General features: G+C 36.1%; 1 protein-coding gene across 3 annotated transcripts in view; it reads left to right on the top strand.

Annotated features, from left to right (window-relative positions):
* ANLN (anillin, actin binding protein) overlaps positions 1 to 15,667 on the top strand; it is a 40,470-nt gene that overhangs the window by 1,165 nt on the left and 23,638 nt on the right. Inside the window, exons 2-19 of one of the 3 annotated variants that reach the window (XM_053975508.1) lie at positions 3,103 to 3,256; positions 3,624 to 3,914; positions 4,325 to 4,671; positions 5,361 to 5,583; positions 6,508 to 6,701; positions 6,837 to 6,944; positions 7,414 to 7,534; positions 8,382 to 8,498; positions 9,036 to 9,262; positions 9,787 to 9,938; positions 10,248 to 10,395; positions 11,042 to 11,177; positions 11,496 to 11,678; positions 12,269 to 12,395; positions 13,174 to 13,222; positions 13,302 to 13,358; positions 14,767 to 14,805; positions 15,158 to 15,179. In XM_053975508.1, coding sequence (XP_053831483.1) covers positions 3,103 to 3,256; positions 3,624 to 3,914; positions 4,325 to 4,671; positions 5,361 to 5,583; positions 6,508 to 6,701; positions 6,837 to 6,944; positions 7,414 to 7,534; positions 8,382 to 8,498; positions 9,036 to 9,262; positions 9,787 to 9,938; positions 10,248 to 10,395; positions 11,042 to 11,177; positions 11,496 to 11,678; positions 12,269 to 12,395; positions 13,174 to 13,222; positions 13,302 to 13,358; positions 14,767 to 14,805; positions 15,158 to 15,179 — 2,695 coding nt within the window. Of the gene's footprint in view, positions 1 to 2,885; positions 3,257 to 3,623; positions 3,915 to 4,324; positions 4,672 to 5,360; positions 5,584 to 6,507; positions 6,702 to 6,836; positions 6,945 to 7,413; positions 7,535 to 8,381; positions 8,499 to 9,035; positions 9,263 to 9,786; positions 9,939 to 10,247; positions 10,396 to 11,041; positions 11,178 to 11,495; positions 11,679 to 12,268; positions 12,396 to 13,173; positions 13,223 to 13,301; positions 13,359 to 14,766; positions 14,806 to 15,157; positions 15,180 to 15,667 lie in introns of those variants that run through there. The other 2 variants (XM_053975516.1, XM_053975499.1) reach the window with 2 other exon arrangements.

Below are 15,667 nucleotides of genomic sequence, written 5' to 3' on the forward strand. Positions count from 1 at the left end.
AGGCGGTTCTACCCTATCACCATGTAAAGTCTTGCTAAGTCTAAACATCTAAAACCTCCTTCCTTAATTGGTAGTGAGTGACATGATCCAGCTCGTCTTAAATAAACTTCAAGTACAGACTACTGAATCAACTTTAAAATGGTTTTGCATGCTGGGAGATATTCCAACCTGTACACGCCCTTCTTGTACATAGCTGATTTTGAAATACTTTGAAAATGACCAATAATGAGGCCACTCCCCAGAGTAAACTTCATTCAAGTGTTAGCCAGTATTGCAGAGTGCATAAAAAGTCACCTTATCAAGAATATTTCTGCTGTGGACGACATTCCACTGTTGCGTAAATTCTGACCAGTATTAGTGTCCTAGTATTGAAGTTTAGTAACTTTTCCCAAATTTCTGTGAAAAGAAATTTTACCGCATATTTTTAAGTATTTATGTTCTGTGGTTTGTGTTGCTATTTTTTTTTCCTTTTTATATAACCTTCCTGTAGGTTAACTGCTTTAAAATAATCTTTGTCTACACATTACCATACTCTGTTACTTGCAGGGACCTGGTGAGGCACTGTAAGTGTTGATTATGTAAAATGTAATAATTTGAGCCTTAACTGGACAAAGCATACTGTTAATTCAGTGTCTTCTGATCACTTTGCAGTGGCAAATTTTGTCTGTGTCTAATGAATTTAAGCTCAAATAAATGTTGGCATAAGATTCAGTGGAATGCTTTCAAAACAGTTCTGAAATAATGTTTCTTTTGGTTAATCTTGCAAAAAAAAAGGCGATAACCTTCTGAATCGCAACCAAATTATTAATACAGAGTGCACTGAGGAGATGGTACAGTGGGTACTTTCTCAGGATCACAACAAACATACTATTTGTGACTTTGCATTCATAGCTGATTTTATAACTCAACTTTCTTGCACAAAAGTGTTTATGTTTGTTACTATGGGATGTTAGAAATAGTCTAGGTTATTTTGTACTTTGATGTAGTTTTTACCATTCATAGAGGCAAGGATGATTTCCTAGCATGGAGGATGAGCAAAGAGAAATAAGTGATGCAGTTGTTTGGGGAAGATTTGCAAATATGAGGTCTGAAGTTAACTGTTCCTTCAATTGCTCCCTTCTGCTAGTAAAGCAGCAGTTAGAACAAATTCTTGTTTAAGAGCATAGTCATATATGATTATATATGGGCCTAAGTATCTTCTCTAATGTGTACTTTAAAACATACTTTTGAAAAACTGCCCATTAACATTTGAGGTAGGAAAGTTTTTTTCTGATTTTTAGAAAGTGCTTTTGTAATCATTAATCCACTTAATCTGAGGACTTTGTAGTCCTCAGATTCCTTGATGTAATAAAATAGGTGATGGTCTCACACACGCTGTATGATTCTTGGGGCTGTTCTGTGCAGGGTCAGGAGCTGGACTTCTAGTGGGTCCCTTCCAACTCAATATATTCTAGGATTTTAAACTTCTATGATACTCTGAAACTTTGTCATCAGAACAGTTGTAGAATGTACTTGTGGAAAATACCTCGTTGATGAACTTAGAAAGTAAGCCTCAAGTTGTGGAGTGTGGCTTACTCATCGTGTGTAACAGCACCGTTGGAATTATGGCAGTTGAATGGAAAATTTGAGATGCAAGAAGCCAATAGGAGCTGGAGCTGAACAACAGAGGCGTGCATTCTTGGGAAGTGACATCTTATATGTAACAACTGAAACTCTATTTTGCTCAACTAACAAAACAGAAAGGAATATGCCTCTATTTAAATAGAACTGTAGGAATACTGGTGTAAGACATATTCAACTTTTTGCAAGAAGCTGTTAATTACCTTTAGGATTTTTTAAATGTGGGTACTACATGTGCTTTGAATCTCTCTCTTTGCATTTTGGAAATAAGGAAAGTTGCCTTGTGGACACAACTAGCATGGAACCTGCATTAAAGGCATTTATGCATTTTGGTTTTGGGTTTTTTTTTTCCAAATTCCTCCTCTTCTGTGAAAGTTAGCAAAGCTGAGATTTGTTTCCACAAAAAAACTGTTGAGATTGACATTCTATTTGTCCTGTGTTGCCCTACAATAGAACATTGTTTAAGACTTCAGCCTTAGACAGTTAAAAATGTGAAATGTGTATTTAATTGCTGTGCAACAGGACAGATAATGGCTGGCACAGTTCTCAGAATAATTTATGTACCACCAAACAAGTGCAGTTTATATGCTTCCCTTTAAAGGCAATTAGTTCAATTGCACAATTTCTTGTCTCAACCTTAAAGCCTGTATCAAAAGAGTCATTAAGTATCCTTTAGATGTGATTAAACTGAATGATAATGACTTAAAAATGCTGTATTTAAAACCAACAAACCAGAACCTATTTTAAACCTGAGTACTGTAAGGAATCACTTTGTACTAGTGTGAAACATTTGCTAAAACAGCTATTTTATATGGAATATAATCAGGGTACTCAAATTTCCAATGAGAAGGAAATGAAAAAGAATGTTATATAGCTTGATTGATATCTCTTTGTATGTTTTTCTCTATGGAGATATGTTAATAAACAAGCTATTTACAATAATATAGCTAGGTATAATATCAGTCTATTCTTAAAATTTAAGCTTGAGGCAGAAATTCACTTTTTGATTTAGGTGTAATAGGATTTTTTTTTTTAATATTGACAGCCACGCTTTTATTTGTTGAACTTTTTTATGACCTCTTGACAATTGCCTCAATGTTGTTTATTTTGTTAGAGGGCTAGTGCCAGTCAGGTGACTTGACCAGATGCTTTAGCAATGTGTCAGAAAACCCTGCTATCAAGGCTTGACAGATCAAGACTGTCACGTGATGATTCAGGACAAAAAAAAAATTACTTTCAAACATTTCTGATGACTTTGGGGTCTATAGGAGCCCCTCTTATTTAATTTTGTCACTGCTCATGTCTCTTTAGCCTGATTTTCTTTCAGCACCAAGCTAGTTGGAGACAATAGTTGATTTAATGACTGAAATTTGGAACCTACTGGCTATCTATGCTACACAGAATTCTGTCATCTTTTACTCTGAGCTGTTACCAGTTAACACACTGCAATGTCTGGTAACACGTGACTTATTGACCACTCAGAAACTCCTTGAGAGAACCCGTGCCAGGCGAGAGAACCTGCAGAGGAAAATGGCAGAACGGCCGAAGACGGGGGCGAGACCCACAATGCAGACCAAGAGGGCCAGAGAGCCTTTGGCAGAAACTGGTAACCAGGCACCTCTTCCCTGTGATGAAGGTATTTAGTGGCATGTTTAATAAAGATTGTTTTGATACCAGTCCTTTTTTTCCCAAAGGGAAAGTGAAAACACTGAGCAGGTCTCTTAAACTAAACAGTGATGGATGCAGTTATTTGGCTGCTAGGACTAGCTCATGTTTAGCTAGACCTGAGAGCAGATGTGCCAAGTCATTTAAGCTATTTAGAAATAATTGCATAATGTCAGAGAGAGTACCTTGTGCTTGGTAGATTTGGGAAGGGCATTTTTTTGGCAAGCATATCAGTGCATTCATAAATCATAGCTTTATTTGTACTACAATTTTATGTTGTTGGAAAATATTTCAGATTGTTTGAATACTAATTTGTTTGAACACTCTGACCTATCCAGTAAAACCAGATACAAAGCCATCACCATCAAAAAGACTCTGCCCTAATGATATAGAGACTCAAGCTTCTAGTTCAGAGAATGTACAGCCAGCTCCTTCAAGTTCCACAAGCCATGATTCTCCTCAGATGACTTCAGAATCACACGAAAATGCTTCTAACAGAGCTTTGTTGGTTCAGCCTCTTGAGAAAGTAAAACCAAACACCAAGTCAGAAACTCCTGCGGCCCTTTCAGTGTCAGTCAAAACACGAATGCAGAAGTTGGCAGAACAACGGCGCTGCTGGGATAGTGAGGGTATGTTTCACTTGCTAAGCATCATTGGTGTCTCTGTGTTTGCATTGATGATTATGTTGGCTAGAAGAAGATAATGTTGTGTGTGGGAAGATTAATGTTTTGTTAAAGAATTCTAAGGCAATACTAGGGCAGGCCTAAAATATTGAAGCTGTTATCTACAGCTTAATTTTAAACTTTTCTCTACGACTCTCGTGCCTTGCTCTTCACAACACTGACCAAAAATTAGTAAACTGCTTGATTAAAAATGTTTAATTTCCTTAGTCTCAAAGCCTCCAGGGCTAGTAGTTTGATTCTGTTGATGGCAGAAACAGCTGATTGTTGAGAATCTCAATATATAGTATAATGTAAAAGGTACAGCTGTATCTCAATATAATTTATTAGCAAAATAAATGTGTTTCCTTTTTTTCCAGATCCCTCTGAATGTGTTCCTCTGTCTCCTCTCCAGTCAAAAGACCTGTCTGTTTCTCCACCTAAGCAGACATCCAATGCCCTGGCAAGCGAAACCCCTATTGGGAGAAGAGGCCGTTTAGCTAACCTTGCTGCTACAATTGGTTCCTGGGAAGATGACCTAAGTCATCCATCTGCAAAGCAAAACAATGCACAAGAACAGCCTGGCACTACTTGTTTATCCAAATTGTCCACTACAAGTGGAGCATCTGCTAGAATCAATAGTAGCAGTGTAAAGCAGGAAGCTGCATCCTGTTCTCAAAGGCTTGTTGAGGCTTCTATTAATAAACCAGCAAACTCAAAGAGAGCGGTGAGTGTCTAATATAGTTGATGATTAAAAATTGATTTGAGTATTGTTTTGGGGCAGGCAAATGTTAGCACATAACTGTTTAATCTGAATTTAAAGATTTGGTGTAAGCAGTCTTAGTCTATTTACAGTTTTTGCTTTATTGCAATCCCACATGCTTTTTTTTTAATAGCAGATCTGAAACAGCTTAGAATTCCTTTTACTGCGACTTAAAGATGAGAGTAGTTATGTGTTTTGTTGATGTCAATGTACTTGATTGCTGGTCTTGCCCATCAGAAGGGGGGCTTGTCACAGAGATACTGGGTTTCACTCTGTAACTTCTTATAGTTGATTTACTGAAATTGTGAATGTTACTGCTGTACGAAGACTCAATCAGAATGAAATAAGTAGTACCAGACACTTATTGATCAAATTATGCAATTTCTGCAATGACAATATCTGCCATGTGCATTCTTGTTTAAGGAAATGTGAGATAATATTTGAAATAGCTGGCAAGAGCATCTGGAATGATGAAACAATTTGAAATACTGGATAAAAAGAAGTACTAAAAGCTTAACACTTCTTCTTGACTTTTTCTTTTGTTGAAGGAGTGGGTGTATTAGATGCTATGCAGAGTGCTTTCATTCTTTTTCCTCTTGAGAGAATAAGAACGTAAGTCTCATCTTTTATTTTTTTCTTTTTCCCTCATTAAGGATCTAAATAATTTTTTAACGCAATCTTCAAGAGTCACTGCTCCCCATTCTAAAGAATCTGAAGTACAACAACAGCCAGCAGAGAATCCCTGCAGCCCTCAGAAAATTGAAGAGGGTACACAAACAGCGAAGTCAACTTTGCCTCAACCAGTTCAGTCCAAAGCAGAGCCAGTCAAAGGAACACATGTGCAACTTGAACCTAAGGGTAAACCCACAACACCAGGTAGGCTGTTTTTTAGCTTCAGTAAATATTCATTCAAATTAGGCCTATATGTGCTGTGTTGAAAACAACGTACTAGTTAATAATTTAAGGTACCATACCAGATAATGCCTATTTCCACCTGTAACTTGAATAAAATGCTGTTGAGTTCTGTGATCATTATTTTAAGTTATACAGCTTCTGTATTTTGCAAGGGATGTTTTCTTGGACATGGTTTTAGTAATTCTTAAGAGCAAAAGCAGCCTAACATGTTGAGATTATTCAAAATTTATTTCAGATTGTTTGGTACTGTATGTATCCATTTGATATAATGTTAAGAACCTGCATATTTAGAAGACATCAAAGCTTGTTGCCACATAGATGCTCTAACTTTGCAGTGTCTTTATTTTCAGTGATAGTATTATTGTCAAAACAAGTGAACATCCTCAGTTTTACATTCAACTGCTTGTTGTGTTAGAAACCTGGACTAACAGCTTGAACTCTTAAAAATGATGGCCAGAAAAGCAAGTTTTAGATATGCTGACAGTTAAAGATAAGCTCAAAAATGTGCTTACCACACTCAATCAAGCAGGATGGGTGCCAAACGACATATCCTCCTCATGTACTAGAATACTTATTTCTGTGAAAGATCTAAGTGGGGCTGGTTGTAGAGGAAATTTGGAAAAAGCAAACCAGTTTAAATAACTGGTGTATTACATACGGACTGTAGTAAGAGAGAGACATCTACTTGCTTTGATTTACTCTTCTATTAACATCACTGTTATGATTTACATTTCAGGTTCAGTTTGTACAAAGTATAATGGAGTAAGGGCTGCTGTAAAGGAGACAGCTTAATTGCTTCACTGGGAACCTTCATCAGGATACAAAATTGCAGTGATTTCTTTAATTTTGAGAGTTTCTTTCAAGGCAAAACAATTGTTCTTGTAGGGGGATCTGGAATTAAGCCCTTCCTGGAACGTTTTGGGGAGCGCTGTCAAGAGCGTAGCGCACACAGCCCTGCTACGAATACTCCAGGGTGCAGAACACCCATTGTTACCCCAAATACAAGGACAATCCAGGAGAGGCTTCTCAAACAAAATGGAAATTCCTCTACTGCCAGTTTAGCACTTCAGCTTAAACAGGTATGACTTGTTATGTTCATAGCTAGCTTATACACTTGGAGAAGGTTATTACTGTTTGCCCCTTCCTGAGGAATATGAAGTGTTGTGACATCTTAAGGATATCAGTTTTTCTCCCATTTCCCTTCATTTGTTTAGGAACGTGAACGAGAACTTGCATGCCTTCGTGGCCGATTTGATAGGGGCAATCTGTGGACTGCGGAGAAAAGTGACAGTTCAAAGAGGAAGCTTCCAGAAGCTAAAATGGTAATGTGTTACCTCATCAATCAAAATATGATACTTTGAACTGCTTTATATTCTGAATACAGAGTTAGACGTGGAAATGTATATAAGGGATGAAAACCTATGCTTTGGGAGTGCTTGGGCTGTGCAAGACCATTTGTCTAGTGATTTGTATGATTATTAACAAATTATTAGTTTATTTACCTCTTGTAGAATCAACTAAGACAAGTGATACTGCTTTGAGCCAAGTGATTTTTTTACTTTTTGATGATAAGTGTGGGGGGTTTTATGTTCTATAACTGCAAAAGCAAAAGAGCTCCTCATGAAAACATTTAGTATTTACTACTTCAGTTAAATATCTTGGGTAAATAAATAGGGTACTGGATAGGCAACCTCTTTTTCCTAGCAGATGTTAAAATGTATTTTGTTCTGGTAGTTTTTTAGTTGCTTTTAACATTACCTCCTGAATGCATTCTGATTTTATTCTTGCCAGGAAAGCCAATCTCGGGCCAGTCCAAAACATCCTCCTAGTTCAGATTCCTCTGCTCTTGGATCGTCAGAAGATACATCAACAGGTGACAGGCCACCAAAGTCTCCTAGCATGGAGTCTTCGGGTGAGAACTGTCACAGTTTGCCTGTGACTAGTGCTGGACAGGAGCACTGCACTTGATATTCTTGAGCAGAGAATGAGGCCAGTAACACTGATGTGGAACTGGACCTCTCCTTTGGTTACTGGTTATCTTATCTAAATCTTCTTGTATGATAGTAGTACTCTGCACTCCTACACCACTTGGAAGGATGGCAAGGCAAGACTGTCTTTTTGTTTTTCAATGGGTATACCTATGTTTCAAACGTTAATGGAGGCTAAGTGCAGGGAAGTGAATGAGAATAGTCAGTTACATATTTAGTCTATCCTGTACCTGAGTAACCAGATTTCCACAAGAAGCTAATGGGAGGGAACTCTTCCCTTGTCAGTGTCCCTTTGTGATATTAATTCTTATGGTAGGATACCTGAAAAGAATTGTGAGGTGCTCTTGGCATCCTTTCTGGTGCTTACTGAGCAGAAGAGTCTTCATATCTTTGTGAAAAAAGTGTGAACTTAGTTAACGCTCTTGGTAGACCGTTCGCTTGAAAGATCTATCAAATGTCCTTCTAGAGAAATTGCATTTGCATGCAGTGGTTTGTGTAGTGGATTTTTTTGTTTGTCTTTTTAAAATTTTCCCTTTTGCTCTTGAGTGTCTGCACTCTGCTATGGTTTCAGCATTGTTTCTTGTGGTGCCAGTTTTCTGATAAGATAGAAGTCTAGATGTACAGGTTGTAGAGCGTATTCTAAGGGTTTTTTTTGACGTGTGGCTAACTGGAATATTTAATCTAGTAGTCTTTTTGTTAGTAAGACTTCTAAAATTCAATAACTAAAATAAAGGCTAGACATAATACTACTTTTCTTTATAAACCCTTTAGATACTTCTAAATATGAAGAGACTGATAAACCCAGTCCTTTGAAGACTGCCGAGTCAAAGAGCCCTGTAAAAGCAATGTCTGTCTCAAAACTTGAACAACTAGATGAAAAACCAAAAGGTTTGTATTGAGTAGACTTATATTAATGACTCAGCTCTCTATGACCCCTTGTCTTGGACAGTGTTAATAGCCTTCAAGTCTGAACAATGAATTCACCATCCATTTGCTGAACTCCATGTGTTTTATAATGAGAGTTATATAAAACAAATTAGGAAACTTGTATTATCATACATAACCCTTCTCTCTTGACATTCAAGTCTTCAAGGAATACTAAAAAGCTGATATTAAAAGCTCAGTGTAAAAGGACAGAAATTACTGCCCTACTGTTTGACTTGCAGTTAAGTTTCAGATGTATTTGAATTAAATGGTTGAAATTTGTCTAAAATGTGCATTTTTCATTCCCTTTCTGCTTTGATTATGCAGTCTGTGTAAAAACAGTATGTTAAAATAGCCATGGAAGTGTACATTCAGGTTCTATATGCCCGACTGCAAGAAGTGCTTTTTAACCAAGCTTGCTTGAAAGCAAAACAAGTTTGCTTCTGTTTGTTTAATGAGAGCCTTGATGGTACTAATATATTTTAAAATGTCACCCTTCAGATGAAGTATACAAAGGCAAAATGCATGTGGATGATGAGATGAATAGCTCAAAAGTGATAAATGAGATTTTTGAAATTCTTCAAGAAGATGGTCCAGACATAGAAAAGCTGAAGAAAGAAATGAGCATGAGCCTGGAAGGTGAAAGTGATGAGGATGAGCAAGAAGAGTCACTGAACATTTCATCAATGTCTCTGTTAACCCCTCTAGTGGAATCTGTTGGTTCAGAGGTGAGAATTCAGAGAGAGTGGGGAAGGGCTTTTTTATTACACAGAAATGTCCAATTGGCTTGGGAGCTGTGATGTTTTGTAGTATTAGGATATCTGGACAAATAAAGAAGTTACAAATAGTATTTTGCTAATGAAAGCATAATGGGGCCAAATTATTTTTCTCTGAAAATAGTGTAGCATATTGGATGCTCTGCTAAACAAGTGGTCTGTGAAATCAAACCTGTTACTAGTACTGGACTTGAAGTGGTATACATGCATTCAGTGGAGTGACTTTTGATGAAAAAATCTGGTTATGTAACTGTACTGATTTGGAAGCTAAAGGTGGCATCTCATTGAGTTCAATAATCTGTTAGTGTCCTTAAATAAATAAACTTGCTCTATGTCCATATTTGTAAAATATCATCTGTTAAATAGTATTAAGCAAATTAACTGTTTATATTAAAAAAAGTGAAGGAGAGAGAAAACAGATTATTATTATTATTATGCTAACAGATAGCTGTAATATCATATTTTCTTTTCCTCAGGCCTTTGGTTCTCCTTCTAAGTCAACTGGGGAAGGCAGCAGTATCAGTGATGTCAGTCTGAAGTCTGAGAAGTTCCAAAGGACCAGAGTTCCCAGAGCAGAATCTGGAGACAGTATTGGCTCTATGTCAGAAGATCGCAATCTTCCTTACAGGTAATAAATGCAACCCCCCTGACCCCTGATTCTCTAAGTGTTCAAGTTAAAACACTGGCTTTTTTAACTCTTCTAATGATGCATACTGCTCAAAAATACAAATTAAGCTTTTTTTTGTAAGATCTCAGCCTTTGTCAAAGATTGTGTAATCTTTTATGTTGCTTAAACTTAAAATCAGCTGATAGAATGCTTTCTTTAAAGCCATTTAGGCAAGTTGGAAGGCTTCAATGTATGATACATGTCTATGTATGTATTAAAAAGAGCTTGGCACACCTGTGAAACATTTTGTGGGGTTTCCTTTTTTACAAGTGTTGATGCGTACAGATCCCAAAGATTTAAGGAAACTGATCGTCCTTCAATAAAGCAAATAATTGTTCGCAAAGAAGATGTGGCTTCCAGACTAGAAATGAGAAGAAATGGCCCATCTGATCAAGTCAACATCAAAAAGAAAATGCAGGTACCTAATATGCTTCTTAAAATTCTTTTTCTAATTTACTGTTTCCAAATTTAATTGCCCCTGTGAATGTCCAGGACATTAACATACTGCTTAGAACTGTAAAATTAGGTCGTTAGATTATTTATATAGTGCATAAATATCTAATGGTAGGGAATGATGATGCATAATTTGAACAGCTAATGCTTCTCTTATAAGGATCATGTTATAGATTAAGTTTGGAAAGAAGAAGCCCTTTTCTTAAGGAGACAGAGAATCTGTGTCTTAGCACTGCCTTTGAATTAGGGAGAATTTGTAACTACCTACTTTCAGTAGGTAATAGTCTGATCTTTACTAGTGTTTTGTTCATCTATATTGCTGAATTTCTGGTTAGTGCTGCTTCCCCTGGTGGAGGGAAGACTATACGGGATCTGGAATATAAAATATTGGAGTCTTTCACTCCCCACCATACCTCTGAGATCAAAAAAAAGATGTTCTTTTTGCCAAAGTAACAATAAACTGTAAGGCTTTTGTAGTTTGCTATCTAAAGGATCTGATTTTCTTTTGTAGCCTTGCCCCCCAAAAATGCTCATCTAGACACATTTCCTTGTTTGAACACAGCACTAGATCTCTCTTCTTGGTAAATATTTTTACTATTGATTTACTCTAGGAACTGAACAATGAGATCAACATGCAACAGACAGTGATTTATCAAGCCAGTCAAGCTCTGAACTGCTGTTTTGATGAGGAACATGGAAAAGGGTCACAAGAAGAAGCAGAAGCAGAGAGACTTCTTCTCTTTGCAAGTAGGTTTTTATACTCAAGTTCAATTCTTTGTAATGAACATTTCAACAGGGTTCATAATTTCCTCCCCATGCATTTATTGTGTTGCATTGTGGCCATTTTTCAATAGTTTTTTACCTGGAAAAAAGAACAGGATAGTATCTGTTCTGTCTCAGCTCATTTTAGAGGCAAGATGACATTTTTAGTATCTTTCTTGACCCTTATATTTCTATTACACTGTAAAATTATTAATATTAAAGTTGCATTTTACACACTTAAGGCAGAAAAAAATTGTTCAGTACTTTTTCTTCTGTAGAATTGTAATTCATTTCTTTGCACAGCTGAGAAGAGAACTGCTTTATTGGAAAAATTGAATAAACTGAAGAGTGAGGGACCACATAATAAAAGAAATAAAGCTGCTTCTACATCCTCTGAATTTGCTCCCTCCAGGGGATCTGTTTCCATTTCAGAAATGCGTCTACCTCTAAAAGCAGACTTTGTATGTGGTACAGCTCAAAAGCCAGGTAAAACTAGCAAAAGCTTATTTCTTTTCTCCTCCTTCCTCATTCTCCCAACATGTACTTCTGGTTCATTCTCCTTGAATTTTGGTTTGGTGGTTTTTTGTTTTTTTTTTTTTTTTTTTTTTTTTTTTTTTTTTTTTTTTTGTCTTCTGCTTTGATGTTCTCAGAAATCTAGGGGTAATGAAAATTTAGCTATTGCATTCAGTTAATCTGCTTCTGACAAATTTTTCAAGGTTTCAGTGAAAGCTGATATGTGGTTAAGCTGGAAGACCTAAGGAGTATAAAGAACTAAGATTATCTGCTGATCTGACTGAAAGTTCCTGTTCCCTTTCACACGCTGCTTAGTGTAGTTCTGGCCTGAGATGCCCCAGGCAATAAAGCGGTTGCTGTGAATCCTGTGGAGACAATTTTACTAGTACACACAGCATAAAGAAAATAAAATTGTTTCAAGCTTATAAGCAAGTCTCAAATGTAACTAAATGTTTTAAGTAGGGTGAAACAGAGATGTGGTTAATAGCAATGCAGTACTTGGGGATTTTTTTAGATACTTGGGAGTCCTCTGGCTAACCAAACCATCTGATGTGTACTTACAGAAGCAGGAAATTACTACTATGTAATAATACTGAGATCTGGAGCAGAAAACATGGTTGCGACTCCACTAGCAAGTACTGCCAGTTCCCTGAATGGAGATGCTCTTACTTTTACTACGACATTTACTATGTAAGTCTAAAAAAACTCTTGAACCATTTAAAGCCTTAGTTATAAGACTGTTATATTCTGCAACAAAGTATGGAGAGATTTTGTGGAGAGTTTTTGTGGGCTTCTTCAAAAAATAGCTGGAAGGCACTTCTCTCAAAAGAGCAACCTAGACTTATTCAACCATCCATCACCTATTTTCTCTCTTGCATTTTCTGCATTTTGTTCCTTCCTGGAACACCTGCAATGACAGATGGATTGCTGTGCCTGAGATGTGTTTTTCTCTTTTGCAACAACTAACATTTTATATAGCTATTTGGTTTTGGTATTATCTGGAAAAATAGTGCTATTACAACTATAACTTCAGTTCTCACATGTCAGCTAAAAAGGCATTGTGAGTTTAAATGGCTGTTTGCTAGTAAGTCTTCAAAATAAATAAATTCTGTTTTTGAAGTTCAGTTGTAATGGAATTTTCAATTAAAATTATTTACTCAAAAAATCCAATCTGTGACAGGGAAGGATGCAATCTGAGAAATTGTAGATGCACATTATCTGCCCCTTGTCCTCCCCTCCCCTTTTCTTTTCTGAGTTCCAGAAAATATTTTTAAATAGTAATACACTAAAATCTTCTTGCTCCTTGGACAGTTATAAGGAGCAAAAAGAGGGAAGAAGTAAAGAGTAGCTTAAAACACAACAAAACCAACCAAAACAAACAAAAAATCCCCAAAATCTTGCCACAAACCAAAACAAAAGCCTTTTTGCTTCACTTTATTTAACTTGTTTTTTCTTTTTTCCCTTTTAGGCATGATGTGTCAAATGACTTTGAAATAAATATAGAAGTTTACAGTTGGGTATGTATCAGTTCCTGTGAAGAGGAGGTGTAAGGGAGAATTATTTGCTGTACTTTCTCAATACCTTCTTGCCTTACAGGTGCAGAGAAAAGAAGCTACAAGCACTGATAAAAGGAAAAAGACAAATAAGTCTAAGGTAAATGAAACCTGAAAATCACTGTGTAATGTTTCAACAGAAGGTGCACTAGGAAAACTGACTCATAGTCTTAGACAATCTGTTGCTTGCTTTTACTCCCTTCTCAGAACATCTGCCATGACAGATGGATTATGGAGACCTACAGCAATTAGTAGATTGGACATGCAGCACTTAGTTGAGTCTGAAATATATTGGTGGGGAAGAAGTCTTACTAGTTCTGCAAAATGCTATGCTTTGCAGACCTTTATTTACTAGGTGTGGGGCATCCAATAGTGATTTATTGCCCTTTTTCTCCACTTCAGTTAAACTATGCCAGTCAATATGCTCTACCCTGGAACTGGATTTGTCTTAAAGGTTTTATTGATCGACTAAAAACTCTTTCTCCCCAATATTAAGTATAAGCACTAGATGCTTACTTTTTAAAGCAAACATTATTTTAATAAGGGTGCACATATCAAGTGTTTGTGCTTTTTTAAGGATATGTAAAGATATGTAACCCTAAACCAGCTTTCTGGAGGTAGTCTGGGGGTTTTTTTTGTGGTGCTTTGTTTATTTTGGTTTGCTTTTGGGGCGTGTGTATGTATTTTTCTTTTCATTCTAATAGAGCACACAGTGAATTAATGGCATCAGGACTGATTTCCTCCTTGACAGGATATCTGTCACTTGGCAAAAACAAGAAACTTGAGTGTCTTTCAGAACAGCTAGAATGCGTATTTAAGTCCTGTGTCTGCAAGCAGAAATAGGAAATTTCTTTAATCTTTGATTTGGCACAGTGAAAGCTTCCACCTATTCTATAATAAAAGTTTCAAGTCCCAGTGTTTACATCTCTCCTGTGCTGTACTTTAAAGGAATTTTTACTTAAAACTGAATGATTTGATGCTACTGTAGGTATGTTGCTGATAGGAGGTTATAGGTTTGCCAATGGCATCCTCTGTCTGCTTTTTAACAAGCTGCTTAGACTTGTCGTTCAACCACAATAAGAGTACATAACTCCAGTTTGTGTTTAATATACACAATATGTTTAAGTCTCACTTAAACTTTGAGATTTTAATTTTAAAATAATTATGTATAACAACAGTATATTGAACATATCCTTGCATTTATTGTTAACTCTTACCTTTAGTTAAGCAAATGTAACTTTGAAATCCCAATATATAGGTAAAAAGGCCTACTAAGACTGGTTTTCTGCTTTAACTTTCCTGCAGTAATTATTTCTTTGCGATGTAGCATTTCTCCCACTGAGATATATTATGTCTAGTCAAAATCCAAGACTTACTCATAGTAATGAGTACCCATTCAAAATTTGAAATAAGTAGCTCACTTCAGTAGTTTCACTGTCTAGTTTTCATGGAAATGTGCTGGACAAATTCAGTAGCAAATGCATTTATCTGCTTGTTGTCTTTTGTAGGTTATTACTCCAAAGAGATTATTAACATCTATTACCTCGGTAAGTATGAATGTAGTGTTGTAACAAGATCTGACTATGACCCCTTCCAAAGGGCCTGTTCTCACAGATTAAGATTGTGCCCATAACAGGTTCTTTCTGTTCCTTACGTAAGGCTCTATAAATTGTCCAGTTTTCTGCCAAATTTTTAAGTCATCAACTCAAGAAACAGCTCTGTTACCTCTGTAATGCTGGAAATATGCATTTATTTGGACTTTCTTTTTGATTTTTTTCTTCTATTTGATTGGGTTTTTTAAAGTACTGCAAATCTAATTTCTTTTTACCTTGGCTTTGTCTTCAGTAGAAACTGTCAGAAGTACTCTTTCACTAAGCTTTTATTTCTCTCTCTTTCTAGAAAAGCAACCTCCTTACTCCAGGTAAGTAAAGTCTAAACTTCTTATGCCAGGATGAATAATCTACACTTGCTCTCAAAACTACTATATCAATAAATAATACTTGTAACAGATGACAATTTGTGAGTAATAAACACTAAATTTTCCAGCCCAGAAACTGGCCCTGTGCTTATTATGTTACCATTATGTTCAACAGAAGATATCTTTACAAAATCGGAACTGAAATCTGGTATCAGATACCCATGGTTTACATTTTTTTTCCAAAAGTATGAATTCAAACTACTTGAATGATTTTAAAAGTAGATAATTAGAGTCTGCTGTCAACAAAGTAATACAGCATAACTTGAAAATATGAACAGATACTGAAATATTGCTTGTGTGTAGTTTTTTTATATATATTTATACATTAAAAAAATATATAAACTTGTTTATATATTTCTGGCTCTTGTCAGGGAAAACCAGCACCTCTAAATGTTTTTCTAAGTATCTAAAAACATTATACACTTATCTGA

The sequence above is a fragment of the Vidua macroura genome, chromosome 1 (genome assembly GCF_024509145.1).
Source record: "Vidua macroura isolate BioBank_ID:100142 chromosome 1, ASM2450914v1, whole genome shotgun sequence".
Lineage (NCBI taxonomy): Eukaryota > Metazoa > Chordata > Aves > Passeriformes > Viduidae > Vidua > Vidua macroura.